Source organism: Dissoconium aciculare, assembly GCF_010015565.1.
Source record: "Dissoconium aciculare CBS 342.82 unplaced genomic scaffold K489scaffold_5, whole genome shotgun sequence".
Lineage (NCBI taxonomy): Eukaryota > Fungi > Ascomycota > Dothideomycetes > Mycosphaerellales > Dissoconiaceae > Dissoconium > Dissoconium aciculare.
Genome location: NW_022984955.1, coordinates 27,993 through 54,257, shown reverse-complemented (window position 1 = coordinate 54,257; position 26,265 = coordinate 27,993). Strand labels below are relative to the sequence as shown.

Genomic DNA, 26,265 nt, shown 5'->3' with positions numbered 1-26,265 from the left:
AAAAATCAAAACAGAAAGCTCGCGGAGGAAGAAACAAAATCGACATGGAATTCCGCAAGAGAGAAAAGAGAGAACCTCTTCTCCTCCACGGACGGATGGGGAGGGGAGAAGAGCTTCGGGGTCGCGTTTCTGCCCCGCATCCGTGTTTCCCTCTTTGAGATTCTCCCCCGTCTCTTTATCTCTTTCTCTCTCTCTCATCTCCTTTTTTTTCAAACAGGTGTGATGATGCCCGTTCTACAGCTTGGCCTTGGCGGCCTTGGCGGCGGCGTCGAGCTCGGCCTGGAAGAGGTCGCGCAGGTCGCAGGCGGCTTCGTTGAGGTAGAAGGCCATGCGCTCGGCGCCGAGGTTCTTGGAGACGATGTTGAACTGGACGGAGTTCTCGTTGATCATGTAGGCCATTCTGTGGGGAGGAAGGAGCCGTCAGTACGAATTTCTCGCGTGTGGGATCGGGAGGAGGGGGGATTGGAGAGAGGGAAGGAGAAGAAACAAAACGAAAAAAAGGGAAGCAAGGGAAAAGAAAAAGAAAACTCACCCCCATCCTTCGGGGATGACCTGGCTCCACCCGTATCCGTTGTAGTACTCCGAGCTCAGCTGCGAGCTGGACACGAACCACGAGGAGCTATACGAGAAGGCCGGGTCCTGGAAGATGGCGGGGACCTCCTCGCCCTGCTGGAGGGATTTCTTGAGGCCGAAGAGGTGGCGGTCGACGCCGCGGCCGTCGCTGGCCACGGAGATGTACTTGATCTGGGAGTCGACGGCGGCGCGGAAGGCGGCGCGGCGGGCGTCGTCGGTGGAGGACGGGTCGGCCATGGCGTTGCAGAAGGCGACGCTCTCGTCCGAGACGGAGCGGCAGGTCTCGGTGCGGCCCTCCTGGAAGCGGCGGGTGGCGGCGGATTCGTAGGTGGGGCGGTTCTTGCCGTAGAACTTGTGGTAGGCGAGCTGGATGATCATCTGGACGTAGGCGTCGGGCGAGCAGCGGAATTTCTTCATCAGACCCTTGCCGTAGCCCTGGAAGGCCTCGACGCGGAGCTCGTGTTGGGCCATGAGGGAGACGTGGGCCTGGGCGGCGTTGGCGATGTCTTTGTTGTTCTCGGCGGAGAGCTGGAAGCGGAGAGGGGTCGGGTCGGGGATGTCGGAGCGGAGTTGGGAGCTTTCGAGGTCGAGCTTCTCGTTGACGATCCAGTGGTTGACGGTGTCGTTGCAACGGTGGGTGGGAGTGCCGTCCATCATGCTGTGCTCACCGACGAAACCCGCGGCGCCGTTGTCGCAGATGACGAACTGCAGAGGCTTGTCGAACCATCGGTTGCTGCCGTCACCGTGCCAGAACTGGTGGGCGCGCTCGGTGAGGGTGACCGGGGCGGCGTCGTCGAGGCAGACGACGAACGATGAGGCCTCGATGGTCTCCAACACGGCCTTGTTGGCTGGGTTGGAGGTGGCCAGGCGCTCGTATGCGTCAGTGAAGTTGTCGCGGTTCTCGGTGGTGAGAATACCGATCGGCTCCGACTTGGCGGCGTTTTGGTAGATGTAACGGAACTGCTGCTCGAGCTCCTTGGCGCTGAGGGTCTTTCCAGCGTGCTCGTGGACGACCTTGTAGAATGCGTTCTTGCGGACGACGATGAAGTACTTGTGCTCCTGGGCAGAGTACTTGACCGGGTAGTCGGAAGGCTTGGCGGGACGACGGCAGCAGTTGAACATGTATTGGTAAGAGCTCATGGCGATGGGCAATTTCTTCATGTATTCCGGCTCGAGGGTACCCTCATCGACCTGCTTCTTGAACTCGAGGACACCGGTGGTGATGGCCGCAGCACGCTTGGCCGGGTCCCGCCGTTTTCGGTCATCGCGGTAGCTGTAAAAGTATGAGACGTACGGGACGATGGGGTCGCGGTAGGCGAGGTATGCGGCCTGGTTCCACCACTCGGTCAACCAGTTGGCGACCTTCGGGTCCTCCCTTCTCTTGACGAGGCGCTCCTGAAGTTTGTGACCGACACCGCCGGGTTGGACGAAAGAGTCGACGGCCTTCTTGGTGTTTTCAAATTCGGCCTGGGTGAGAAGCGGGTGGACGGATTTGAGGTAGCGTTGAGCGGTCTCTTCCAGCGATGGGACAGGCAATTTGGGGAGAGACTCTTCGAAGCGGAGCATAGGGCCCTTGGAGAGATCCTCCTTGTATGCTGTGGGGAGAAAAGCCGAGGATCAGCATGTTGGCGATGAAAAATAAAAATGCGCCGACGATGACTTCGCCGGCAGGGTGATGATCGCGAGATCGAAACTTACATTCGGGCAAGCCAGAGCTCTTCCGTTTCTGTTGTTGGAGAACGGGCGCCATGACGAAGGCTTTGTGTGTTGCTTGGGTCTATGAGAAGATGCGCGCCGGAGGGAAGGTGGCTATGATTAGCAAAAAGTACCTCGGCCGGCTAGGTCAGGCTTTGCGAGGGAGAGAGAGAGGTGGTATGCGCAATCGCGAGGACGATGCCGATGGAGAGGAACGTGTGAAGAAGAGAGTGTATGTCGACAAGAGTGTGATGATGTCTGAGAGAGGATGGGTGTTGTGGATATATCAGGCGAAAGGGAGGGTGAGTGAAGGTGGTGGTGGTGGTGGTGGATACAAAAAAAAGTGTAGCTTTCGGCCGAGGAAGCGGCGTCAATTCTGTCACGAGATAGTGTAATGACAGGCTGGAGAGACGAACCAAAACGCCCGACTAGGGTCTATTTCGGAGGGAGGATATGTGACGTGGGTGGTGCAGCGGATGGATACATGTATGAATGTATGTAGATTTCAGGTGTAGACGTGTGGAGGGAGGGAGAGAGGGAGGGATGTATCTGGGTATGTATGTTTTTTGTTGTCTTCGGGTGTGTATGTTGTTGTAGGTTGTAGGGTGTGCGTATATAGGGAGGAGGGAGGATGTTGGCGATGTGCAGAGAGGGCTCGGTGGACAGGTCGATCTCGTCGTGAGTATGGCTGGCGGCAATACTGCTGCTGCTATAGCTATTGCTCGACGACGACGACGACGATGATGAGGATCTCTGATAATGACAACGCCAACAACCCAAAAAATGGAAGCGAGGCTTACCCCGGGTAAAAATGCTCCTCGGCTCAGCAGAGTCGCCGGCGCAGCGCGGCAAGCTCGCTGACGAGCAAGCGCTGCAAACATCACTCTCTTCTCGGGGAAAAATAGAAATTGCGATGTCTCCGTTTTCGATCCAGAACTCCAAATTCGCCGATCCCGATGGGATTTCGATGTCGTGTGCGGCTATGGATGGCGCAGTTTCAGGCGACTCGTTGAGGGGAAAATGTCCGCTCTGAACAGTGGATGCCAGAAAGGAGAGTGGGCGGCGAGGGCGGTTTGTTTGTAGGAAGAGGACAAAAAAAAGAGACGAGAGAGCTCCGCCAGCTGTAGCGGGAGTTTGTCTAGACTCTTGGGCTGCCTCTCTTTTCTCCGCGTTCTGTGGAGAATCTGGGAGGAATCAAAGAAGATTGGATTGGATTAGTCACCCCCGGAGTGCGGAACGACGACGATTGATTGATGAACCAGTGGAACCAGTGGTGGAATTGACGATGGAATTGCAACGGTCGCGCGCTGGAGGATTTCGAGATGGGGATGGTTCCGGTGAGAGGAAACGGCGGAGGATGAGGCTCAATTTATGTGTATTCTTTGACGTCTCACAACGTGTATGGATGAGGGGCTGGGTGATAACGAACGGGAGACATTACATACCGATGGGTGTGTGTGATGTCGAGATGTCGAGATGTCGAGATGTCGAGATGCCTGGGAGGACGGGAAGGTCTGATGGTCGATGATGAGGTTGGCGGAAGAGGGACAACGTATCATCCAGACTTCCCACAGATCTGTCACCCAGCGGGAAAGAGACAAACAAAGCCCGCCCGCCCGGCCGCCAACGTTGTGATGATAATTACAGTATTACAGTATTGCGGATCGAGGAAGCACGCGCGCCTACCGTGTGTCTGGGTAGTACTATACCGCCATCCGCCATCACACTCACACTCACACTCATCACACAGTGCAGTACAGTACAGTAATACTAGGTATGTAGGTATGTTTGGGCGGGTTGCGGGTGGTTCACGCGCGCATGGATGGGAACAGAACACGCAAAATGTGCCGACGTCGGGTTGTTCTCCTCCTCCTCACACTATACACTCCACACTATACACTATACGCTATACACTATACACGATGGCAGGTCACTCGTTCCAGCACGCACTACAGCGAACACGTCTCGCAAGCGTCAATCAGGGCACGAATCGTGGTGACAGGGATTAAAGATGTTTTGTCACGTTAGACTGTGTGTACAGTACAGCCCGAGTAATTTGTCCTGCTCGGAACGGCCACGCCAAACCTGCTCACGTGGGAACATACATGAAAGATTTTCCCATCTGCGGCATGGCGATTTGTTGCTGATGATGGTGGTGGTGATGATGACAGGGTCCGAGATGAACCGCTGCTCGGGTGAAGATCAACCTCCGACCCGGTGATGATCTCTCTGGTGTGCATCGGCATCCACGAGATCCCTGGCCGGCCTCTTCGGTGGGTCTTGTCCAACAAGGTCGAGACGTAATCTTGCGAGAAATGGCTCTTGGTCCTCCGCGGACACCGAAACCACCACTTCCACAGCCGCAATCGGGACCCACCCGCAGCGAGTTGTCCACACACACCTGCATGTCTCCGTGACGGCGGAAAAAGTGCGGGAGTGGGGAAATCTCGTGGGCGCGCCTTTCCGCGTGCGTGGGGAAGAAGGTGTTTGTTTGCCCACCATCCATCACATCACATACATATCGGAAGATCACAGTACAGTACACAGTGATATCAAAATCCATCAGGCCAGACAGAGCCATATGGACAGTCGCATCATCTCCTTCCGGTCTCGTGACTTCGCATGGGCCAGAGCTGAATCACCAGGACAGCATGTACCTCTCCCCTGTCTTCGATGACCACCGACAACCCCTAAGGTGAGCCAGAACAACAGGACCAGAGGAAACCCAACAGCACAGGAGTGAGGCAATCCCCAAAATCCGCGTGTCCATCACCCAAACACATGTTCGAGGGGGCGGGAGAGTATGCTTCTCCAGGATACCCAGAATGCATCGGCGAGGCTGCAGCGTCTCGGCCATGTCCTCCCCATCCGGATCGACGGTCGGGACGGAACATCCTGTGGACGAGAAATGTGGTGTACAACACTGATGTCGCAATCGAGGGCATTTCTCCGTCAAAGTTATCGTGGATTAAATCCTTGTAGATGTACAGTGAGGTCTACGCTGGATACGGACCATGTACGAAGTGTCGTCAAGTGTGCATATCGCCCGTAGGCTGGGCTGGCTGCGTGGATGACGGGGTGGTTCTGCGCACTGCAGGATGATTAAAGATTGGAATTCTTGGCCGCCCACCGACGCCCGTCCATGCGGGAGAAGCAAGAGGTAGGAGGGACCTCGGCTATCGGTTCAAGCTCCGGCATAACGCGTTTCTCACATCAATGACACACATGCATGTCAGGAATCGTCGTCCCTGTCCATCAGACAGACAGACAGACAAAAGAGGGAGAAGGAAAAGTCAGCCCTGATTGACGCTTTTAGATCGTGTTCACCGACGGCCGCGGCGCGGTCTCCGTCCCTCCTGCAGATTTGGCGAACAGACGAACGAACTAATCTCTGCCGAGTATTCCCTCTCGCGTCGGAGATGAATCATGGCCCGACCACTTCGCACCGCTCAATCGCTTTGCAGCACCGCATCTCTGAATGCGCGGGTTCTGTATCCTTCGGCACCTTGGAATGCTTGCCTGTTAGCTGTGAACGTGCTGCTGCTTCCCTTTTCTCGGATACTCCGCATTCCAAGCCATAGCCGGCCGGTTCGGAGCCGAATGTGCTCGTGAATTCTCCGACACCAATTTACATTTCCAACTTCACATCTCTCTCTCCCTCTCTCTCTATACCATCAAGTGGGATTCAGACTCGTCTTGCACGGCGGCTCGTCATTGCGTCTATTCCTATGTCCTGTACATCGATGTGAGAAAGTCACTGCCTAGGCAGACAGGTCGTTCGTGAGATTCGATCCACATCCGAAGACCTCGCAGGGATAGGCGATAGGAGATACCGCTGAACGCGGGTCCGTAACCGTGTTGTGACTCCCGGAGCGCGAGTTTGCTGTCGCGGGATCCAATAGAAATGTGAGTTCTATCAACCATCTCCCATGAATCAATCCTACGGCGTCGACGCCAGGATCACAGGAGCGTGAAGACGGCCCATGCTCGTCCCGCTGCGACTCTGATTCACGGTCGACGCTCTCGAAGCACGGCCAGGTCATCACACAGCAAGTTTCCTGTTGCAATGTGTCCATGAGGGGAACACTCCCCATCACCAGGATCGGCGTTCGCATAGAAATCATCGTTCCAAGACGCAAGCGTGTCATTTTGATTCGGAATGTCCACGGGATCGAATCACGTAGGGGCAGTTGTGGATGTATATGCCTAGATATGAAGGCGATCAACATACACTTATGACCGTGACGGCACCTGGGCAAGCGGAGGACTGGGCGTCGTCGGGTCTCGTGGTTCTGTGCTGGAGAGCTGGGCGTTGATTACAAATTGGGTTATTTGCGCTTTTGGTTTGGTCGGGTCGGTGAGGGAGGGTTTTTGAGATTAAGCTGGGTCACGCGACGGATGGTGATGATCATGAGGTTTGGTCGGTGGGTTGGATTGATGGACGAAGAGAGGAGGCATAGGTGTCTCTCTCTCTTTCGATTATGCATCTCTGTTCGACATGTATTTGTCTTTTTTCCTCATGGAATGGAAAGATGAATGACGGAATGAACGAAAAGAAATGGAAAGAAGTTCGCGTCGTTCAGGTTAGATGGAATTCTACAGGGTGGGGAATTTTTACAGTACATGGGAAGGATGTCGTAAGGAAACCTTTCCTGCGGAACGTTCAAGAGGGGGAGGGTGCAGGGCGTACGAGGGAGGAGGAGACGGAAGAATGCGTGAGGCGGTTTCGAGGCCCACCACGCTGAGCTGTGAAGATTGGTGTCCCGAAATTTCTTTCGGAGTTACCTCGTCTTCATCCTCTGCGTGGCCCTCTCGCCGCCGATTCTTCGTTTTCCTTTCTCTCGATGTCCCTGCTCATTCCTTTTCTTTGTCCCACATCGAGTGATTCCTCATCCTTGTACAATTGTCGAATTTAGCTCAGGAAAGGGCAGAACTGATTTAGTTCTTGCCGGGGTTCTCCTTGGCCCACTTCTCACCCTTCTCAATGTTACCCTTGAGGTCCTTGAGGCACTTGTCGAGCAGACCCTGCTCGAACTCGGTGACCTCACCGACGGGGTGGATCTCCTGGACACCGTCGGGGCCGAGGGTGACGTTGGAGGCGAAGTAGGTGACGCCCTGGTCCTTGTAGAGAGGCGAGTCGACGAAGGTAGGCTCGACGACGTTCTTCTCACCCTGAGCAGCCTTGAGCAGCGACTCGGCGAAACGGGCACCGGCCATGGCCATGGAGAGGGTGGCGGAACCCGCACCGTCCTTGGCCTGGACGACCTCGTCACCGCCGAACTGGACGCGCTTGACGTAGGCGTCACGCTCGGCACCCTCGAGGGTGTTGCCGGATTGGCTGAGGATGGGGACAATGGTCTCACCAGAGTGACCACCGACGACGAGGATGTTCTCGTGGGCAGGGTCGGACTTCTTGATCTGGGAGATGAAGCGGCTGGCGCGGACGACATCGAGGGTGGTCACACCGAAGAGCTTCTTGGGGTCGTAGACACCCTTGGACTTGAAGACCTCGGCGGTGATGGGGACGGTGCTGTTGACGGGGTTGGAGATGATGAGGAGCTTGGCCTTGGGTGAGTGCTCGGCGGCGGCGAGGGCAAGGTCGCGGACGATGGAGGCGTTGGTGTTGAACAAGTCTGGAGGGTCATCCTCGTCAGCGATCGAAGCTATGCTGGCAATGCTTCCCTTCAATGATACGTACCATCACGGGTCATGCCGGGCTTGCGAGGAACACCGGCGGGGATGACGACGATCTCAGCGCCCTTGAGGCAAGCAGCGAGACCCTCGGGAGTGGGCTCGTAACCAGTGACCTGTTCACCATCCATCATCAACATTTGTCCCAGCAGATCTCGTCGATGTCCTCTTTCCGATGACGGCTTACATTGCTCTGGGTGTTGATGTGGCCGACATCAGCGGCGACACCAGGACCGCCTCGGATGTCGTAAAGGGCGAGCTCGGTGACGCGAGGGTTGAGCTTGAGGAGGAGGGAGAGAGGTTGACCGATACCACCGCCGGCACCGAGGACGACAACCTTGGAGAGCTAGATGGGAGGGAAGAATACAATGGTCAGTCAATGCTCTGTCCCAATGGCGCAATCGCCGCGATCTCAGCGGAGAGAGGTCGAGGTGGGTGATTGATGAGAATGATCGATTGGACTCACGTTGCTGGCGGATGCCGAGAAGGCACGACGCTGGGCAGCGCCGACGACGGACTGTGAAACTTTCTGAGCGGCGAACATATTTGAAGATGTGTGTGATGATGGAATAGGAATGCAAAGGGTGGTGGGATGAAGGGTGTATTTATTCTAGCAGTAAATAATGAGAATTGTTAGTTAGCGAAGGCGCAACTTTTCCCACGAAGCGCGGCGGCGGCGGCGGCAGGAGGAATGATGTGAACGGCTACGGCTATTGCTTCGACTGTGTAGTGTACAGCGTACAGTATAGTATGACGGACGGACTTTCTTCTCGTCGTTCGGCTTTTCCAAGCTCCACTTCGGGAATGGCGAGATCTCGTTCGTTGCTGGCCGCGGGTGAACTTCCTCGGTCAACGGGTGAAGCCGTTGCTATGCTATGTTATATAACAAACCTGCCCATGGACGACTGTTAGGTACAGGGTATATACCTGGTATATACGTGCATGACCAGTCGCTTCCAGGATGATCATTCAAGGCATCGCTATGTTTCTTCGTATTGCTCTCTTCTACACTTCATTCATTATTATACCTGTGAGAAGTGGTATATGAATACTCACGAACGATTGCTTTCATGACCCGTTGAAAAACAGCCAGCTCTCGGTCTGTCGCATCCTGGCCGTTGTGGTTTCGCAGGTGGTCCCCATGCGCTGAACTCTGATCGGCCCGATCTCGGAATCTTGGATCGGTGGGAGTGGGACAACAGCACACGGACATGGGTTCATCTCACGTCAGTGGGACATGTCGGTGGACAGGTATAATGCGTTCATTCCGAGAGGTTTTCATACTGCTGTATCTAGACGCTGAGGACATGCATTCGATCATCTCCAACAATACACATCGACAGTAGATGAACGCTTTCAGCCCCCGCGGGCGGCTTGCGACTTCGGCTGTGTCTTTCTTAATCGGCTCTCCAGTGTAGCCGCCCACAATATGAATAGGTGTATGTTTTTGACATGATGGCACCGTAAATGGAGCACCTCATATTACGTCTCAAGTTTGTTCTCTCGCGACGATGTGGTTGTCCGACAGAAACATGAATGATCAACTTAGTCGTTCCCATGGAAGAGAGGATTGTCTGATGATTTAACCCCAACCCTAACAGAACGACCATGCCTAGTGGAAATATCATGCAAGCACTTCTTCAGCCGGATTTGGACGCGCTTTGGGCGCGTCGCGTCCCTTTCAAAAGTTCAAGCGACGTGCTACCCACCCCACCATCTACAGCACCAGCGATCGCGAGACCCTCCACTCCTTAAGCACGACTGTCGACGAAGATTACGGTAACTCACCTTCCTCAGAGACGACCACAGAGGAAGCTCAGGTCGATACACGATCACACGCCAGCCATGTCTGGCATCCAGCTCAAAGATGTCGCCGTCGCGGATCGCGTGCGAGCGGCGCAAGAATTCTTGGATCCACGTATGATGGCACACGACCTGTGATAAAACTCGCGCAAAGACTGATTTGATTTCAGAGGATCCTCGGGCACGGACATATCAAGCAGAGATCCTGCTCATGCTCAATCGTGACCTTCGGAGACTGACGGTCAGCATTGACGAGATCCGCGCACACAGTCGAGAGCTCGCAGATGGCCTGCTCAATCTACCGTTCGAATACTCGCAGGCATTCGATCGTGCGCTATACGAAATCGTTCAAACAGTACGGAATCGCGCAACACGGGATGTTCAGGAAGATGTGCCATATTACTGTGCATACGTCGGGAGCTTCGGTGAATTCTCCTGCAATCCTCGGACACTCTCCTCGGCATACCTCAATCACATGGTCTCGATCGAAGGTATCGTCACCAAATGTTCGCTGGTACGACCAAAGGTGGTGAAGAGTGTGCATTGGAACGAGACAAAATCGACATTCCATTTCCGAGAATATCAGGATCAGACAATGACCATGGGTGCGTCGAGCTCGAGTGTTTATCCGACACAAGATCCAGATGGAAATCCCCTCGTCACAGAATATGGATACTGCACATACCGGGATCATCAGACGATTTCGATACAAGAGATGCCAGAGCGTGCGCCTGCGGGTCAGCTGCCGCGCGGTGTCGATGTCATTATGGATGATGATATGGTCGATCGAGTGAAGCCGGGTGACAGAATCCAATTAGTTGGCGTGTACCGCTCGCTGGGTAATCGGAACGCTGGCACAGGGAGCTCGACCTTCAAGACACTTCTTCTCGCCAACAATGTCATTCTTCTCTCATCGAAATCCGGCGGAGGAATTGCACAAGCAACCATCACAGACACAGATATTCGAAATATCAACAAAGTCTCAAAACAGCGGAGAGTCTTCGATTTACTTTCGCAATCGCTGGCACCGAGTATCTACGGACACGACTACATCAAAAAGGCCATCCTGCTCATGCTTCTTGGTGGCATGGAGAAGAATCTTGAGAACGGCACTCATCTTCGTGGAGATATCAACATTTTGATGGTCGGTGACCCTTCTACCGCCAAGTCGCAACTGCTACGCTTCGTCCTCAACACCGCTCCTTTGGCCATTGCCACCACCGGTCGAGGATCATCTGGTGTAGGTTTGACAGCCGCTGTGACCTCTGATAAGGAGACGGGCGAGCGTCGCCTCGAAGCAGGTGCAATGGTTCTGGCCGATCGTGGTGTAGTATGTATCGACGAATTCGACAAAATGTCAGACATTGATCGTGTGGCCATCCACGAAGTCATGGAACAGCAGACAGTCACCATCGCAAAAGCAGGAATTCACACTTCTCTTAACGCTCGATGTTCGGTCATTGCTGCAGCCAATCCGATCTATGGACAGTACGACACACACAAGGATCCTCACAAGAACATCGCGCTCCCAGATTCGCTTCTGTCACGTTTCGATTTGTTGTTCATTGTAACTGACGACATCGAGGATGTGCGAGACCGACAAGTCTCCGAGCATGTTCTACGAATGCACCGCTACCGACAACCTGGCACGGAAGAGGGTGCAGTCGTTCGTGAGCAACAGACGCAAACTCTCGGGGTCGGTCTCGAAGAAGCTGGAGAGGCGAACAAACCCAGCGAGGTCTATGAGAAGTACAATGTCATGTTGCACGCCGGTGTCACTGTGACCATGGGTCGCGGCTCCCAGCGTCGCGTCGAAGTCCTCAGCATTCCCTTTATCAAGAAATACATCCAATACGCTAAACAACGTATCAAGCCTATCCTCACCAAGGGTGCATCGGATGTCATCGTCGCTGCCTACAGTGGTCTACGAAACGACGAAATGGAAGGCAACCAGCGAAAGACTTCGCCAATGACAGCACGTACCCTCGAGACACTGATCCGTCTCGCGACGGCTCACGCGAAATCCCGTCTGTCCAACCGAGTAGAAGAAAAGGATGCCAGGGTCGCAGAGGGCATCCTTCGCTTCGCTTTGTTCAAAGAACTAGTCGAAGACGAACGCAAGAGGCGCAAACGCGCCCGGCCCGACCCCGACGCCATGTCAACGGACGACGATTCGAGCGACAGCGACGACGGCGAGGTAGCCACCGCCGCAGGAGACTCCGCATACCGAACTTCGGCCGCAGGTCCACGAGGCGCAGGCTCACGGACCCCAGGGCGCAGCGGCGCAACCCGAAACGGCGCAAACAGAGCCGCGAATGACGACGACGACGACGATGAAGAACCAGACCTATACAACTCCACCCCGGCCCGCTCACAGCGCACCACCCGCCAAAACGCCGGCAACAGCACAGCGCCCACCAGCAGCCAATTCAGCGTCGCCTCCTCCCGCCCCGCAAGCCAACTCCTCCGCGACGAATCTCAATCCCAGTCCCAATCCCAATCACAAAACCCCGCCGAAGACGAAGAAGACGACGACGACGACGACGAAGAAGAAGACGATCCACAACCCACCCTCTCCCCCGCCCGCTTCCAAGCCTTCCAATCCGCCCTCGGCCAACTCATCGACGGCCCCCTCTTCGCCAACGACGCCGCGGATTTCGCACCTCTGGTCGCCGCGGTCAACGCCCGCTTGCGTAGCGGCGAGGCACCATTCGGGGACCGGGAAGCTACCGCCGCGCTGGAGGCGCTCAACGAGAGGAATCGGATCATGTTCAGCGGGGGGATCGTTTATAAGATTTAAGGTCGTGGTTCCTTTTTCCCCTTCTCTCGTCGGATGGAATGGGGTGGGGTTATGATGAATCGACATTGTGGATCGTTACGGATGATGAAACGCAATTCTTGAAAGATATGCTCAGAGTTAACGTTTTCTTTTTTTTTTTCGATCACGAAGTTTTATTGATTTTTCGAGGTCTAATGATTGATACGGTATCTTGACAATGTTGCATAAATGCCCATAATTATCAATATTCTTATTATTCGAAAAAAAATCAACGCCTGTAGTAGTGAAATTTGTAAACAAATTCCTACCCAACATTTGTTCGACGAAGATTCCTCTCTAATTCCAATAATACATCAGTGAAATCCAATCCATAACACTAAATTGTCGACGCGCTCGCCTTTCTATCAATCAATTTTACGCATCTCAGAGAATCTTACTGTTACAGTATATTGTTACTTTCCTACTACATACACTTATCATTTCACCTACACATTCGCTCGCGTGATCCCTGATGATAGATGCGTATTCAGGGTTTCCCTCTTCCTCAGTCGGCTACACCATCCGCTTAGGAACCTGCAGAACCGCGCCCCACATCAGATTCGGACTCGGCATGCCGATGGCGTGCTCGCGCGTGGCTGACAGTCAATTTTCGCGCGGCGGAGGGATGGGGCGAACTCCACGTGGGCGATGGCTTGGGATATATTCGCTATCGATGTTGGCCTTTTTCTAGTTTAATGCTATGCATTCCTCCTTCTTCCTCTAGTTGTGCGCCATATTGGTGATCATCGTCGTTGTTGCAGGTGTGCATATATTCCTTCCTAATTCATATATACATGTACATTCCTCCGCGAGAAGAGATCCCCTAGTCGGAGCACACTTCGTCGAGATTCCCGCCGGATCGAACTCGGGCCCGGTCGAGCTCCCCAAGGTCATTGTCGTCGCACGGGAAATCCGGCGCCCGACTTTCCTGGAGATAAACTGCGTGATAAACAAGACTTGCCCAAGATGGGTTTCCTCAAACGCCCACAGACCTCCTCACTCCCCGCCGACGAATCCACCAGCACCGCCTCGCCCCTCCGCGATGAACCGCTCCCCCATTCCGCCGTCGGAGAGGACAATCTCGATCCCGACAGCGGCGTCAAGCGCGGTCTGCAGAACCGCCATCTCTCCATGATGGCGTTGGCGGGCATCATCGGGCCGGGGTTACTGGTGGGATCCGGAGGTGCTCTGGCCAGCGGCGGCCCGGCATCGCTGATCATCGGATTCGGAGTCATCGGGATTGTGGCGTTCAGTATCATGCAGAGCCTAGGGGAGTTGACGACGTTGTATCCGGCGGGAGGGTCGTTCATCGGGCTGGGGGAGAGGGTTGTGGATCGCGGGTTCTCGGCGGCGGTGGGATGGGTGAGTGTGCTTTTACTTTCTACATTATCCTTTCCGTATTTTGAAAGAATCTCATTTTCTTCGATACGAAGGATGGAATACTTTTTTTTGCTGATAAGTTCGCATCAAACAGAACTACTTCATCATCTGGGCGGCCGTCCTGGCCAACGAGTACAACGTCATCTCGAGCATTTTCGTCTTCTGGAGCGACAAGGTCCCCTTGTGGGGCTATTTCCTCATCTTCTGGTTTGCGTTCCTCGGATTCCAATTGCTCGGCGTCGAGGCCTTCGGTGAAGCCGAATTCTGGCTCGCACTGATCAAGCTCCTCGGTCTCACCGCATATTTCATCTTCGCGATCGTCTACGCCGCGGGAGGTCTTGTCGGTCAGCAAGAGGCGCTTGGATTCCAGTACTGGCGCGACCCGGGCCCGTTCAACGGGAAAGGCGTCTCGGGCGTGTTCACCGTCTTTGTCTTTTGCAGCACTTTCTACGCCGGCGTGGAGTCGGTCGCGGTTGCTGCGGCGGAGACGCGGAATCCGGGCGTGGCGGTCCCGCAGGCTATCCGGCAAGTCTTTTGGCGGATCATTTTCGTATACATGGGCTCGGCTTTCTTCTTTGGCCTCACATGTCCGGCCAATTCGGCCGATCTGATCAACGGCGGGAGCCGAGTACTCAAGAGTCCGATGACCATTGCTATTCAGAATGCTGGATGGCAAGGCGGTGTGCATCTGGTAAGCCGTGATGTATCGATTCGAGGGCGAGACCTTTCACTGACGCCACGAAGATCAATGCTTTCATTTTCATCACTTGCCTGAGCGCTGTGAACAGTTCAATCTACATCGGTTCGCGCACTGTCTTGTTCCTCGCACAAGGAGGAAAAGCACCTCGCTTTCTCGGCTGGACGTCATCGCACGGCGTGCCGATTCCTGCTATATTGCTCACCAACCTCATCGCATGCATCGCGTTGTTGAATGTCAGCACTGGAGCCAGCAAGGCCTATGGGGTAAGAAGATTCTACTAAGAAGCAAGACAGCGTCACTTGGAAGCTAACGGAATCGACAGTACATTGTCAACCTCTCAGGCGTGAGCACCTTCATCGTCTGGGCCTCCATCTCCTTCATGCACATCCGGTTCCGCCAAGCCTGGAAAACACAAGGCCGGACGACCAGCGAACTTCCCTTCCGCGCATTATGGTATCCCTACAACGCATACTTCGGACTCGCCGCCAACATCATCCTCGCGCTGGTGCAAGGCTGGACGACACTGAGTCCCTTTGACGCGGGAAATTTCGTCGATGCGTATATCCTATTACCAATCTTCCCGCTGATCTGGATCCTCTTCAAGGTCTTCGGCAAATCGCATATCAAGCGACTGGACGAGATTGATCTAGACGAAGGTAGAAGAGCGGATTTGGATGTTGCTAAGCATGTTGTCGTGGACGATTCTACGGGCGCTCGGAAGAATAATGCGACTTGGACGCAGCAGTTGCTGAGGAGTATATAGAGCAAATTGGAGTTGGCAATGAGAATTATGTGCTTTAATTCCGCCGATGCGGTGATCACTGTTCCAGCTAGACCCGATGTGGAAATTAATGGTATTTGAAATCTGTACTTCAAGGCTAAATTAGTGCGCTTGTGTGATCGACCTCCACCATCAATAACCGTATTACCGATGACATTCAACAACTGGAAGCTACCAGCATTGGTAAGAATAAGTGAATAGCTAGCTATATAAAGGCGCTTCAAAAATGTATATAAGCGTTCATCTTTTCCTTCAATTCAATATCAATGTCTCAAAAAGAAGCATCTCAAGCACGCTCGCAAACCCAAGGCTCATCGTCCTCATTCATTAAAGTAGCAATCCTCATTGCTGCCATAGCTTGCATCCTGGCGCTCTTCACCCCATTGCGATCCGCCTTGCCCAGGCTCTCTCCTAAAACCACAAGTACAGTCGCAACATCACCTGCGCTGAAACGCAACATGGCGACCTCAAACGGCACCTCCTCCCTCAAGATCACCAAGCGACCATGGAACGCCCGAGGCTTCAGCGACCACGGCTGGCTCTACACATTCCACACCTTCTCCTTCGCATCGCACTACGACCCAGAGCACATGTCCTTCGGGCCCCTGCGCGTCATCAACGAAGACCGCGTGGAGAAAGGCACGGGCTTCGGCACGCACAGCCACTCGGAGGCTCTGATCTGGAGCTACATCGTCAGCGGCGAGCTCGAGCACAAAGACTCGATGGGCAATCTCGAGAAACTGCGCCGCGGTGAAGTCCAGTTCACCAGCGCGGGCACTGGCATTCGCCACAGCGAATACAACCGCAACACCGCCGAGGACGTCCACTTCCTGCAGATCTGGGCGATGCCGAACGTCCGCGGCTTGACGCCCAGCTACTGCACGAGGAAGTACACCGATGAGATGAAGGCGGACAAATTGCTCCGCATCATCGAGAGTACGGATCGCCACAGCGGCAAGGATGGCCCGACGGAGCCGATCGAACTGCATGCGGATCTCAGCATGAGCGCGTCGATCCTGTCGCCGGGGAAGAAGGTTGAGCATGAATTTGTCAAGGAGGGCGAGCGGAATCTTTATCTACATGTCGTCATGGGTGGACGCAAACAGCCGCAGACAGGCGGTGCGAAGATCAAGGTTGGCGATGTGGAGATCGGTGAAGGCGATGGAGCATATATTCGAGGGGCCCGCGGCCCTGGCAAACTCGAAGTAGAGAGCATTGGAGACAAGCCAGCCGAATTCCTGTTGTTTGATATGAATACATAGATATGTTGGAAGAATACAAGTGCGATTTTTCAAGTGATTCGCGGTTTCGCCATCTCCCTGAATAGCTTGGTGCGTTGTTGGAGTGTCCTGCGGATGCGGATGGCACTCCAGACCAGCAGAATCAACGCGGCAGTGATCGCGCCACAGAATTTCCAGAAACCGCCTTGCTCCATGTCCGTTTCTCGGATATCTGCGATGTTCATGCCGAAGTAAGATGTGAAGAAAGACAAAGGTAGGAAGACGATCGTGATGCCGGTGAATAGGTATAACGCTCGATTCTGGTCGTCCGTGACCATCGCCAGCTCATTTTGTTCGATTGATCTTAGATGGAAGAGCTGCATGATGTCGATTAGTATCCGCCTTCTTCCTGCGCGATGGGCAGAAGGGTTCACTCACGGCGTTCAATGAAGCGGTGAGATCTTCGAGCATATGGTCGACGTATCGCTTGTCCTCGGAAACGACTTTGATGGCCCACTTCACACGTTCGTTGGCTGATTGATTGTTGTCGTGGGCATTTGCAGATATATAGTCGGCTTCGACCAACGTCCCGATGTCTGTTTCAAGTCTTTGGAAGAGCTCAAGCTTGCGTACATAAGATACTTGGAGCAATTTGAGGTCATCGAGACAGATCAGATGGTCTTGTACGAGTCGTATTGTCTTCTGCCGCTCCCATCGACCATACCGCTCTCGTTTCTAATGACAGTCAGCTTAGGTTCGAAAGGTAAATGCGAAACGACATACTAAGTCAACAAGGGTACTCTGTAAAGTCGAGAGCAACGACATCGCGGAACGGCCTCCGACGGAATTTTGCGGTGCGACGCCGATTTCAGTGATGAGATATATAAGAAACCATTCTACATTCTTATCGCGCCATCCAGAAGCGCCATGTTGCTCCAAGTCGGCGAGAACATTTCCGATGACCGAAGCTTTGCGGTTGGTCATGCGAATTTTGCGGCTCTCACGCAAATCCGTTGGGAAGTCACGATGGAGTTGATCGATGCCGGTGGCAGCAGACATGGTGAGCAACACTCCTAAGCATAATCAATGATGTGTTTGGGCCATGTAAAATGCTGACAGGACTTACCATCCGCTCGGTGGAAACATCGGAAAGGGGCTACCACTAGTTTGGCGCCGTCGAATTGGTCTTTCCGCGAACCGATCGACGACCGATCAAACGCGCTCTCCGCTGGAATGGCGATACGAAGCGGACCTTGGAATGTCAAGCCCTCAGAGGGCTCAAATGGGATATCTGGCAGTGCAAGGCCCCAGAATGACCTCTTTCGACCCATTATCTTCTCACGCCAAGCCAGATCGTGATCCAAGCTTGCATTGCGATCTCCAGAAAGACACATTTCGTCGAGATAATTGTTCAGAAGTTCATGACCACGAAGCGTCTGATAGACATCATGTAGATGAAGAATGTCGTCTCGTTCCCGGAAGTGGACGCTGTCGATCTCCAGGTAAGGAAATCCCGCGATACCGGCATTTCTGAAAGGCTTTCCACGTGCTTTGGAATGAAGAAACATGTCCTCGATGGACTTCGACGATTAGCCCTGTATTGCTGCTTGAAGAACCGATAAACTCACTGAATGTAGAAGGCCTTGGCCAAGAGGTGCATGGCTTTATTGCCGTATGATTAGCACCGTCAGATGAGCACAACGTGAACACTAACTCACATCCAGCGGACGATAGCGTTTGTGGGCTTCACTTGCCAGACTACCTTCTCATCAGCTTTCGTTCCGGCTCAAGGTGGTATGTCTTACACTGTTCAATATCGCCGAGCTTCACTTTTTGTATCTCTGCATGATCAAGCATGATATCACAAACCAATACTTCAAGCTCCATGCGAGGTGGAAATGCATTGTTGACAACGGAAATGAGTCGGTCTTGGGACGGTGGTTTTATATTACGCATGTGTCGCCATCGCCGGAATGGACTCCATGTCAAGCCCTTCGAAGTGGATGACTGAGTCCGATTGTACTCTCTCGCCAGATCCAAGACCTCCCGGTCTTTCTCTCGACGATACCGCGCTTCTTGCGCTTGATTTGTGAGCCGACGAGGCGGAGCACCAAATTCACCATCCGAAGAATCTTCCAAGAAATCTTCCAGAGCGAATTGTGCTGTGCGGGATGTCGCCGGGACAAGTTCGATGCCGACGTCCAATCTGTCCTTGGAGCTCTGCGGGACGGCATCACTTGAGAGTGACGGCTCAGCAGGGTTCCTCTGACGTGGAGTGCTCGTCGATGATCGGCGGCGTTGCCTTGACCATTGTGCAGGCGTTGTCTGGGATGGTCGTCTGTTGGTAGGAGAAGGGGGCAAGGTAGCACCGGAGTCCTTGGGTCGGGTCAGCTGGATCGGTGAATCTTGTCTTACAAACATACCAATGAAACTCGGTCTGCTGCCATGTTTCTTTGTGCGGAATTAAGACTGAGTGTCTCGCATCTCTAAGATAAAGCTTAAATGCACCACGGAGCGACTATTCACTTCATATTGTATCCTTGTAATCAAAGCGACCGAACATCGTCAGTGGCTGTTGTGCTGTCGAGGCCGCCAGTAAGAAATACACTAAGAAAAATGCTGGCATCGATCTTCAGAAGTTGCTAAATGCCTGGTTCATAGAAGGTGAATTCTTCTTCATCACCTGCCTTCACTATCAACTACATCTTGAGGATGCTATTGGTTGAGTCTATGAAAGCCAGGCTAAAACTTATGAATCCTTTTGCAGGCCCTTTTAGCATGGGCGGCTTGGATAGATGTGCGCCACGGCAGTACTCTAGAGCCATCGACATCACGACAAGCATACAGTCATAACCACGCGACATTCGATTTTAAGCGAGGTATGGTAGGTCTTGTCGAATCATGCGGGCGCGTCGGTCAGGAAGGCACCAGACTGTTTCAAGATGTCTCGAAGAGATTCGCCTTATAATCGTAAACGAGAGACCGCTTGCACTTTCGTCCTGAACCTGACTGTAAGAGAATCCTTCAGTGATTTGACCTCTCAAAATGAGTCTGGAGCACCTTCACGCATTACCCTGATTGCAGCAAGTGCTGCCAAGTGAAGCAGTGTTTACCATTACCCATGTTGGCGAGATGCATCTTGCATCCAGAACCGAGTAAATGTAAGAGTGGAGGCGCAGTGCAGACACGTCAGCGATGGGAGGGGGTTCCTCCTGCAGATAAAGTCGGAAATGTGGAGGAGGAGAATCGATTCTGCAGGATCATGGAAATGTGATGTTATCTGCCGCGCGGGACAAGGTTTCATGCTTTGGACTCTTGAGTTGTCGACAAACAGTATTAGAGCTGCGCAATTCCTTGGATTCTGCTGCTGAAAGCTAGATAATACTACCAATTCGATCCGTGTTTGAGTAAAATTGCCCATGAATGCGATGCACTTCAAGCGAGCATAGCCTCGCTGTGAGCGCTGATCATACCTGCATGCGACCTCTGCATGAGCGCCACGAGCTGGAAGTGTGCCAGAGCTTGGGAAAAAGCAAAAAGTGCTTGACCGGGATTCTTCAATAGCTTGGTCTGCGCAATGAGGTCGTTTGACCGGTCATCACGGTAAATCCTGGAAGAGGCCACTGACATCACCGCAATGGTGTCACCGTGTTAATCTATGAGAGTTAAGTATACCCCCAGGAAGTATTCAAGATTGATGGGCATCATCATCGAGGTGTTGGAGTCGGGAGGATGAGAATCTGTCTCCAGGCCAGGCCCCGGGGAATGGACTGGGGCTTACATAATACTCCAACCCGACCTTCAGTCACGTGAGATCCAAGACATTTTGCTATCAATTCCCCGCATGGCGCAGTCCAGCGAAAGTTGCCCCTGGACGGCTACAATAAGGCGAAACCGAATGCAGACCATGTGGGGCACAATGCGAGACTTCGAGATGGTGACACGAGGCTTTGACGATAATTTGCTGTTACGCAAGCCTTTAGTGATGCAAAGTGGCCTTTTTGTAAGCGTGAGCAAGAACTTTTAGCGCTGGCGACTTGGTGGAACGGATTTGCTCTGGAGGCGGATTTGCTCTGTAGCTGGATTTGCTCTGTAAGGTGGTGGCGGTGGTTGGTATAAGGATCGAGGGGATCTCCTGAGCGGTGAGCTCCTAGATACAACACATATTCGACAAAATATTTTTGGAACTTTGGAACAATAGAGTCATGGTGGTGCAAGTTCGTCATCTAGAGGTATTGGATGCTCGGCAGCATGATGATTACGATGTCCACTTACACGAACCAGTCAGGAATTGCCAATGGCCATAAGATCAAGGGCTGGGCTGATGGTACTGCCGCGTCCCTTGCAAGACAAATAGAGCTTCGTTCTGATCACTATTCGCGATAGTCGACGATCGCTTAGAAAGCCTCGATCTTACAGTTGACGTCGACCAAAGTCGGATCGCATTGCTAGCCCAGGAAGACACAGATGGCGACGGTCAAATCACAATCGCTGACAAGGGCCCGAAGAATTTTACGTTGAAGGCAGTCGATGGACAAGAAGCACAAATCACAGGTACATATCAATTGGCCATCTTGTTGCAAGAATTGGCCTTGGCCAGTAGAGCTGGACTGGAAAAATGTCAGATTCTTGGAAAACGTTTGGTGGAAGGTCCGGTCGATCGACTCACTAGGCTGATCCCAGAGACGTATTGGACGAGTCTGACGAGACGACTGGACGAATCGACAATCGCAGCTGCTGGGCCAGATGGGAAAGTTAGTGGAGGCGAAAGGCTTCATATCTACGTCCCGGCCGGAGTGCCAGAACAATTGGCTTACTACAATGAACTGAGCCGGAACAAGCCGGAATTGAACTTGCAAGTGACACAGATACCTGACGCCTCAGAAGTGTCGAAAAGTCTGAGACAGTATTGGGATACTCCGGGAATCCTAGCGCTCGCTATGGACACTGAGGGCGATGATATTCGCGGTTTGGACTACACCGTGCCGGGATACAGATTCAACGAATTTTACTACTGGGATTCCTACTTTTGCTGCTATGGGCTTCTTGAAGCCGGGAAGATCGGCACGGTTCGTGGGATCGTCAGGCACATGATCTTCCAGATCGACCACTATGGTTGCGTCTTGAATGGGAATCGAGCATATTACCTTCAACGATCACAGCCGCCATTCCTGTCTGACTTGGTCACACGAACGTACGAGCATTTAGTGGCCAGCAATGACGACACAGCCATAGAGTTCCTTCACGAAGGAATACTCGCTGCGATCAAAGAGTACCATAACGTTTGGTGCTGTGAGCCTCGACAAGATCCAGTCACTGGTCTTTCGCGCTATCGACCGAAATCTGCTGGTGTACCTCCTGAGGTCGAGAAGGGACACTTCGATTGGTTCCTAGCGGGGCCAGCGAAAAGACACGGTCTAACGATTGAGGAGCTCCAAAAGGAATACAATAGTGGCCGACTGAAAGATGAAGAAATGGACAACTTCTTCCGACATGATCTCGCGATGCGTGAGTCTGGCCATGACACGAGGTAAGCCCGCCATATTCATGACCGTGACCCACATCACATCTGATTGTGATTTAGTGCTCGACTAGTGGACGCAGCAGCAGATCTCGCGACCGTAGATCTCAACGCGCTCCTCTACAAATACGAGACTGATATCGCTCGCGCGATCAAGGAGAAATTCCAGGACGCCTTGACCGTGCCAGCCGGTGTGATGCCAGCAGACCACGATTCCTCGACCTGCAACTCAGCCTACTGGGAAGCCAAAGCTGCAGCGCGAAAAGCCGCGGTAGACCGCTACCAGTGGAACCCCGAGACAGGAATGTACCATGACTACAACACTGTCACAAACCAACAAACGCCCTTCCGCAGCGTGACGACCTTCTACCCCCTGTGGAGCGGTCTCGCCAGCGAAGAACAAGCGAAACAGCTCATCGAGGGCATGCTGCCACAATTCGAGCACGTCGGCGGGATGGTCTCCACGCTGCCTCTTCCGGGATCATCCTGGCTGCCGCGCCAATGGGACTATCCTTATGGCTGGGCACCGCATCAGATCCTCGTGTGGGACGGTCTGAGGAGGTACGGATATGCCGATCATGCGCACCGGGTCGCTTACCGATGGCTGTATCTGCTGACGAAGACTTTTGCGGATTTCAATGGGAGGATGACGGAGAGGTATGATGTTGTGCAGAAGAGTGAGGCGGCTGTGACGGATGGGACGGAGTATGGGAACCAGGGGAGTAAATTTGATGGGGTCAATATTGAAGGGTACGTTGTGTTCTCCCCACGCATGAGAGAATTTGAAGCTGATTTTTGCCTGCATAGATTTGGATGGACGAATTCGAGCTATCAGTATGGGTTGAAAATCATTGGCGAAAAGTTGACGGCCGCGCTCAAGGCAGGTTTAGCTTGGGAAGACATCGAGGGAGCTTCCGACTAGGGAGTATTTGTGTGATACAGTCGTCATTTTCGGCGTGTGCCTGAATATTTACCATGGCATGACTCCATACTCGCCAATCGTACGCCCGTGAATTTCTTCCTTGGGACCAATGGCGGCTTTCACCAACTCCTTGGCTCCGTCGCGCGCACTTTTGTAACCGTTGTAATTGTTGATCTTCGTCGCACCTGTAGGCATAAGTCGGTCAGCCATCGCCACCACGAAGAGGCCTCCCTTCCTTCAGGAACTTACAATAGCCTGGATCTGATGATGAGACGACGAAACCCTCCTTTTCAAGCACAGCAGCATAATGTTGCACAACCATACTCATGGCCGTCTTCGTAGATCTGTAGATGATCCATCGATCCGCATGATACACACCATTGGGACCACCATCCTGACCCCATTGAAGAGAGGCTAGGCCAGACGAGGTGAATGCAATGCGCTTACCAACGGGACCTTTGGATTTCCGGAGTATTGGCAGGAATGTGTCCACAGCTACGACAGCGCCGAACAGGTTGGTGTCGAAATGGGATTTGTATAGTTCTCGGAGAGGCGGAGTACTGCCATCTGTGGTAGCCTCTTGTTGATAAGCAACACCTGAGTTCGGGAGATTTAGTAAATAATTCGTCGTTACTCCGTCGAGGAAGGTGGCTGACCAGCGTTCAGCATGAGTATGTCCAGATAGCCATGCTTCTCCTCGATGGTCTTTGCAGCCGCGGCGATGGACTCATCAGATGTGACATCGATCTGGACAGCCTCAACGTCGGCACGATCGAATTTCAAACTCTCATCTTTGGCGATCTCCTCAATTGCTGCCTCGGCATTCGAAAGAGAACGGCTTCCGATGATAACGTGGTATTTGCCCGTCGCCGCCAATTGCAGGACGGCGTCAAGGCCCAGACCCTGTGTCATCGTGAGTATCGTTGCAACTCATAGGCCATTTTGCGGATCGAGGTACGCTGTTACCGCCCGTGATCAGGACGATTGATTTGCTCATGGTCGTGTGGATATGGTGGAAACTCGCGGTGAATGAGTCGAAGCCGGTGAAGTCTGCAATCTGGATGCATTCTCTTACCTTTATATGAACGCTTTCAGCCGATTGAAGCTAATGCTTCGTATCACAGGCTCTGCTGCGCGGCACTCCTTCGGAATATTACTGATGTTCTCGGAGATATCTGGTTTTATCTCCGTCCGAAGTAGGACGACCTGCATACCGAGCTGTTGACTCATTTGATGGACATTGGGTCAACACTCAGAGGGACGTGGATGGGATATGTCGCTGATCCGGCGCGCATTGACTTCGGAATCAATTCTACAATCTCGGCCATCGAACAGCGGTATTTAATTAGTCGTAATTATGTACGAATAACTCATATCGAGATCTTGGAATTGTAGTTCGGAGATTGTAATAACCTACCTCGTCCTTTGTGGAAACCCCCAAAGCGGCAAAGTTCAAAATTCCGAGAGCAATGAGGTCATTCTCCTAGTTTATTCCTCCTTTGATGATGTTTACACGATGTCAATCGGTCGCATTGTAAATCAATTATCGCAACAAACCAAAGCAGGTCTCTTTTACTGTGTTGCATGATTGTAATTATATTGCGACTCAAATTGAACGAAGATGGCAGCCAAAAAGCGTACTGGGGCGACCGAGGCCAATAAGTCATCTTCAAAGTCGAAAACAAAAGCTACTAACGAGCCGGCGAAGCCAGAGGTGAAGGACGAGACCGAAGGTAAAGATAAATACGATGCCCTGGCAGGCGATAAAAAGAGAGAAATCGACGCCGTACCAGAGGAAAAGCCACAGGAAACCACCGCCGAAAAAGAAACGAAGAATGGTTCCAAGAAAGCTTCCGGGAAAAAGCGCAAATTGGAACCAGAGACCGAGGCGTCAAACAAAAGCTCACGCCGATCTGGTCGAGGTCCTTCGAAAGGACAAGCATCACGAGAACAATTATACAACTTTCTTTTGACCAAGGATGCCGAGGATCTCTCGCGACCACAAGACGAGAAGGATGACATCGAAAAGAATGCCGACATCAAGACTTACTCATCCTCAGTATTTACCCCATTTGAGGAGCTGGTCTGCGCAATCATTCTCTCTCGACCCATCTCGCACCGTCTGGGCTTGCGAACAATCCGGACCGTGTTCTCTAACCCATACAATTTCACAACCGCCCGCGCAATCGACGAGGCAAGCGACGAGAAGCGGCACCAGGCCCTCTGGGATGCAAGGACCCAACACAAGGGCAAAACAGCCGATCAACTTGGCCTCGTCGCCAAAGTAGTCCTGGAGAAATTCACATCGAGCAAAGACAAAGACGGCGTGCAGCTGACAAAAGTGCTCGAGGACAGCGACGGCGACGTCGATACTGCATTGGAGACGCTGAAGGAAAACATCAAGGGTCTCGGGGATACCGGCCTGAACATTTTCTTGCGGCGAGTACAATGGCTGTGGGATGCTGGTTACCCGTTCGTTGATGGCAAGACTCGCATAGCGCTCAAAGAACTTGGCCTCCCTGGAGAAGCCGAAGAATTGAAGAGTGACCTCGAGGCTCACTGGAAGAAATTGCACACCGAGCGAGTGGCGGGCAAGACCGAGGATGAGAAGAAGCGGCGTGCTTTCGTCATGATTCTTGAACGCACGATCGGAGCAGACCTCGAAAATCAATTACAGAGCCTCAGGGCAGCAGCGGCGAGCGCTTAGTGGAGAGGGCGGAATTGTGTTTTGTTAGCGGGAATGTACAATACTCACATGTATACGAAAGAGAAGCGAATATGTAGGAGTTTATATTCCTGTAGTGATCGTCAGTGTGCTTGAAAGTCACTTCCACAGTCATTAACGCCTTCGGAGTTGGATCAGCCATGAGGTCGAGTGGAAATGGCTTTACCGCCTGCTAGGAGGATTTTCAAATGACAGAATACAATGACGAGTGCCCATCGCCGAAGGCGTCTACAGTATCTCGATGAGTCGGAAGAAAATGGCTTTGTGCGAAATGAGAAGAATAGATGAATCCATTGTTTGTGAGTTGGTGCGAGGGTATTCATCGTCGTAGGGCAGCATTGTCGCGTGTAATAACCTTGGAATGAAATGAGCTTCGTATTGTCAGGCCCGCGGGCATTAATATATAGCGTGCCAATTTCACCCTGAGATCAGATGG

General features: G+C 52.9%; 12 protein-coding genes across 12 annotated transcripts; 5 read left to right on the top strand and 7 right to left on the bottom strand.

Moving 5' to 3' along the window:
• Positions 1-234: 234 nt before the first annotated feature.
• On the bottom strand, positions 235-2,323 carry K489DRAFT_409132 (carnitine O-acetyltransferase; the record flags this gene model as incomplete). The annotated part of the gene is made up of 3 exons (XM_033607548.1): positions 235-400; positions 533-2,168; positions 2,272-2,323. 3 exons carry the CDS (start codon positions 2,321-2,323, stop codon positions 235-237), a joined length of 1,854 nt encoding a protein of 617 aa, XP_033460287.1.
• Positions 2,324-4,256: 1,933 nt separating this feature from the next.
• Positions 4,257-4,960, bottom strand: K489DRAFT_190691 (uncharacterized protein). Its single transcript, XM_033599526.1, has one exon. It carries the CDS (start codon positions 4,847-4,849, stop codon positions 4,358-4,360), a length of 492 nt encoding a protein of 163 aa, XP_033460286.1. The 5' UTR covers positions 4,850-4,960; the 3' UTR covers positions 4,257-4,357.
• On the bottom strand, positions 4,915-5,274 carry K489DRAFT_379227 (uncharacterized protein). Its single transcript, XM_033604598.1, has one exon. The coding sequence runs from the start codon at positions 5,211-5,213 to the stop codon at positions 4,959-4,961; it is 255 nt and encodes an 84-aa protein (XP_033460285.1). The 5' UTR covers positions 5,214-5,274; the 3' UTR covers positions 4,915-4,958.
• Positions 5,275-5,939: 665 nt separating this feature from the next.
• K489DRAFT_190688 (uncharacterized protein) lies at positions 5,940-6,808 on the bottom strand. The gene has a single exon (XM_033599525.1). It carries the CDS (start codon positions 6,495-6,497, stop codon positions 6,030-6,032), a length of 468 nt encoding a protein of 155 aa, XP_033460284.1. The 5' UTR covers positions 6,498-6,808; the 3' UTR covers positions 5,940-6,029.
• A 398-nt stretch (positions 6,809-7,206) lies between these two features.
• K489DRAFT_400611 (malate dehydrogenase) lies at positions 7,207-9,238 on the bottom strand (the record flags this gene model as incomplete). Its single annotated transcript, XM_033607000.1, has 7 exons — positions 9,016-9,238; positions 8,851-8,864; positions 8,702-8,827; positions 8,426-8,569; positions 8,147-8,305; positions 7,967-8,075; positions 7,207-7,931 (listed from the first exon to the last, which is right to left on the bottom strand). Exons 1-7 carry the CDS (start codon positions 9,170-9,172, stop codon positions 7,207-7,209), a joined length of 1,434 nt encoding a protein of 477 aa, XP_033460283.1. The 5' UTR covers positions 9,173-9,238.
• Positions 9,239-9,435: 197 nt separating this feature from the next.
• On the top strand, positions 9,436-12,928 carry K489DRAFT_355112 (DNA replication licensing factor mcm3). Its single transcript, XM_033602515.1, has 2 exons — positions 9,436-9,877; positions 9,933-12,928. The coding sequence occupies exons 1-2, from the start codon at positions 9,805-9,807 to the stop codon at positions 12,560-12,562; spliced, it is 2,703 nt and encodes a 900-aa protein (XP_033460282.1). The 5' UTR covers positions 9,436-9,804; the 3' UTR covers positions 12,563-12,928.
• Positions 12,929-13,622: 694 nt separating this feature from the next.
• K489DRAFT_393931 (uncharacterized protein) lies at positions 13,623-15,514 on the top strand (the record flags this gene model as incomplete). The annotated part of the gene is made up of 5 exons (XM_033606791.1): positions 13,623-13,645; positions 13,675-13,942; positions 14,055-14,651; positions 14,705-14,923; positions 14,983-15,514. The coding sequence occupies 5 exons, from the start codon at positions 13,623-13,625 to the stop codon at positions 15,421-15,423; spliced, it is 1,548 nt and encodes a 515-aa protein (XP_033460281.1). The 3' UTR covers positions 15,424-15,514.
• A 152-nt stretch (positions 15,515-15,666) lies between these two features.
• On the top strand, positions 15,667-16,836 carry K489DRAFT_379223 (RmlC-like cupin). The gene has a single exon (XM_033604597.1). The coding sequence runs from the start codon at positions 15,708-15,710 to the stop codon at positions 16,701-16,703; it is 996 nt and encodes a 331-aa protein (XP_033460280.1). The 5' UTR covers positions 15,667-15,707; the 3' UTR covers positions 16,704-16,836.
• On the bottom strand, positions 16,814-18,695 carry K489DRAFT_336536 (uncharacterized protein; the record flags this gene model as incomplete). Its single annotated transcript, XM_033602207.1, has 7 exons — positions 18,467-18,695; positions 18,380-18,419; positions 18,290-18,323; positions 17,788-18,241; positions 17,445-17,734; positions 17,100-17,396; positions 16,814-17,038 (listed from the first exon to the last, which is right to left on the bottom strand). Coding segments are annotated over exons 1-7 (1,491 nt in total), but the record flags the coding sequence as incomplete, so codon positions are not given.
• Positions 18,696-20,556: 1,861 nt separating this feature from the next.
• K489DRAFT_379222 (glycoside hydrolase family 37 protein) lies at positions 20,557-23,472 on the top strand. The gene is made up of 6 exons (XM_033604596.1): positions 20,557-20,893; positions 20,946-20,988; positions 21,048-22,191; positions 22,246-22,932; positions 22,990-23,287; positions 23,352-23,472. The coding sequence occupies exons 1-5, from the start codon at positions 20,867-20,869 to the stop codon at positions 23,102-23,104; spliced, it is 2,016 nt and encodes a 671-aa protein (XP_033460278.1). The 5' UTR covers positions 20,557-20,866; the 3' UTR covers positions 23,105-23,287; positions 23,352-23,472.
• On the bottom strand, positions 22,882-24,101 carry K489DRAFT_355098 (NAD(P)-binding protein; the record flags this gene model as incomplete). The annotated part of the gene is made up of 4 exons (XM_033602514.1): positions 22,882-23,289; positions 23,354-23,701; positions 23,761-24,007; positions 24,063-24,101. 4 exons carry the CDS (start codon positions 24,099-24,101, stop codon positions 23,153-23,155), a joined length of 771 nt encoding a protein of 256 aa, XP_033460277.1. The 3' UTR covers positions 22,882-23,152.
• A 527-nt stretch (positions 24,102-24,628) lies between these two features.
• On the top strand, positions 24,629-25,925 carry K489DRAFT_379221 (uncharacterized protein). Its single transcript, XM_033604595.1, has one exon. The coding sequence runs from the start codon at positions 24,726-24,728 to the stop codon at positions 25,809-25,811; it is 1,086 nt and encodes a 361-aa protein (XP_033460276.1). The 5' UTR covers positions 24,629-24,725; the 3' UTR covers positions 25,812-25,925.
• The last annotated feature ends 340 nt before the right edge of the window (positions 25,926-26,265 follow it).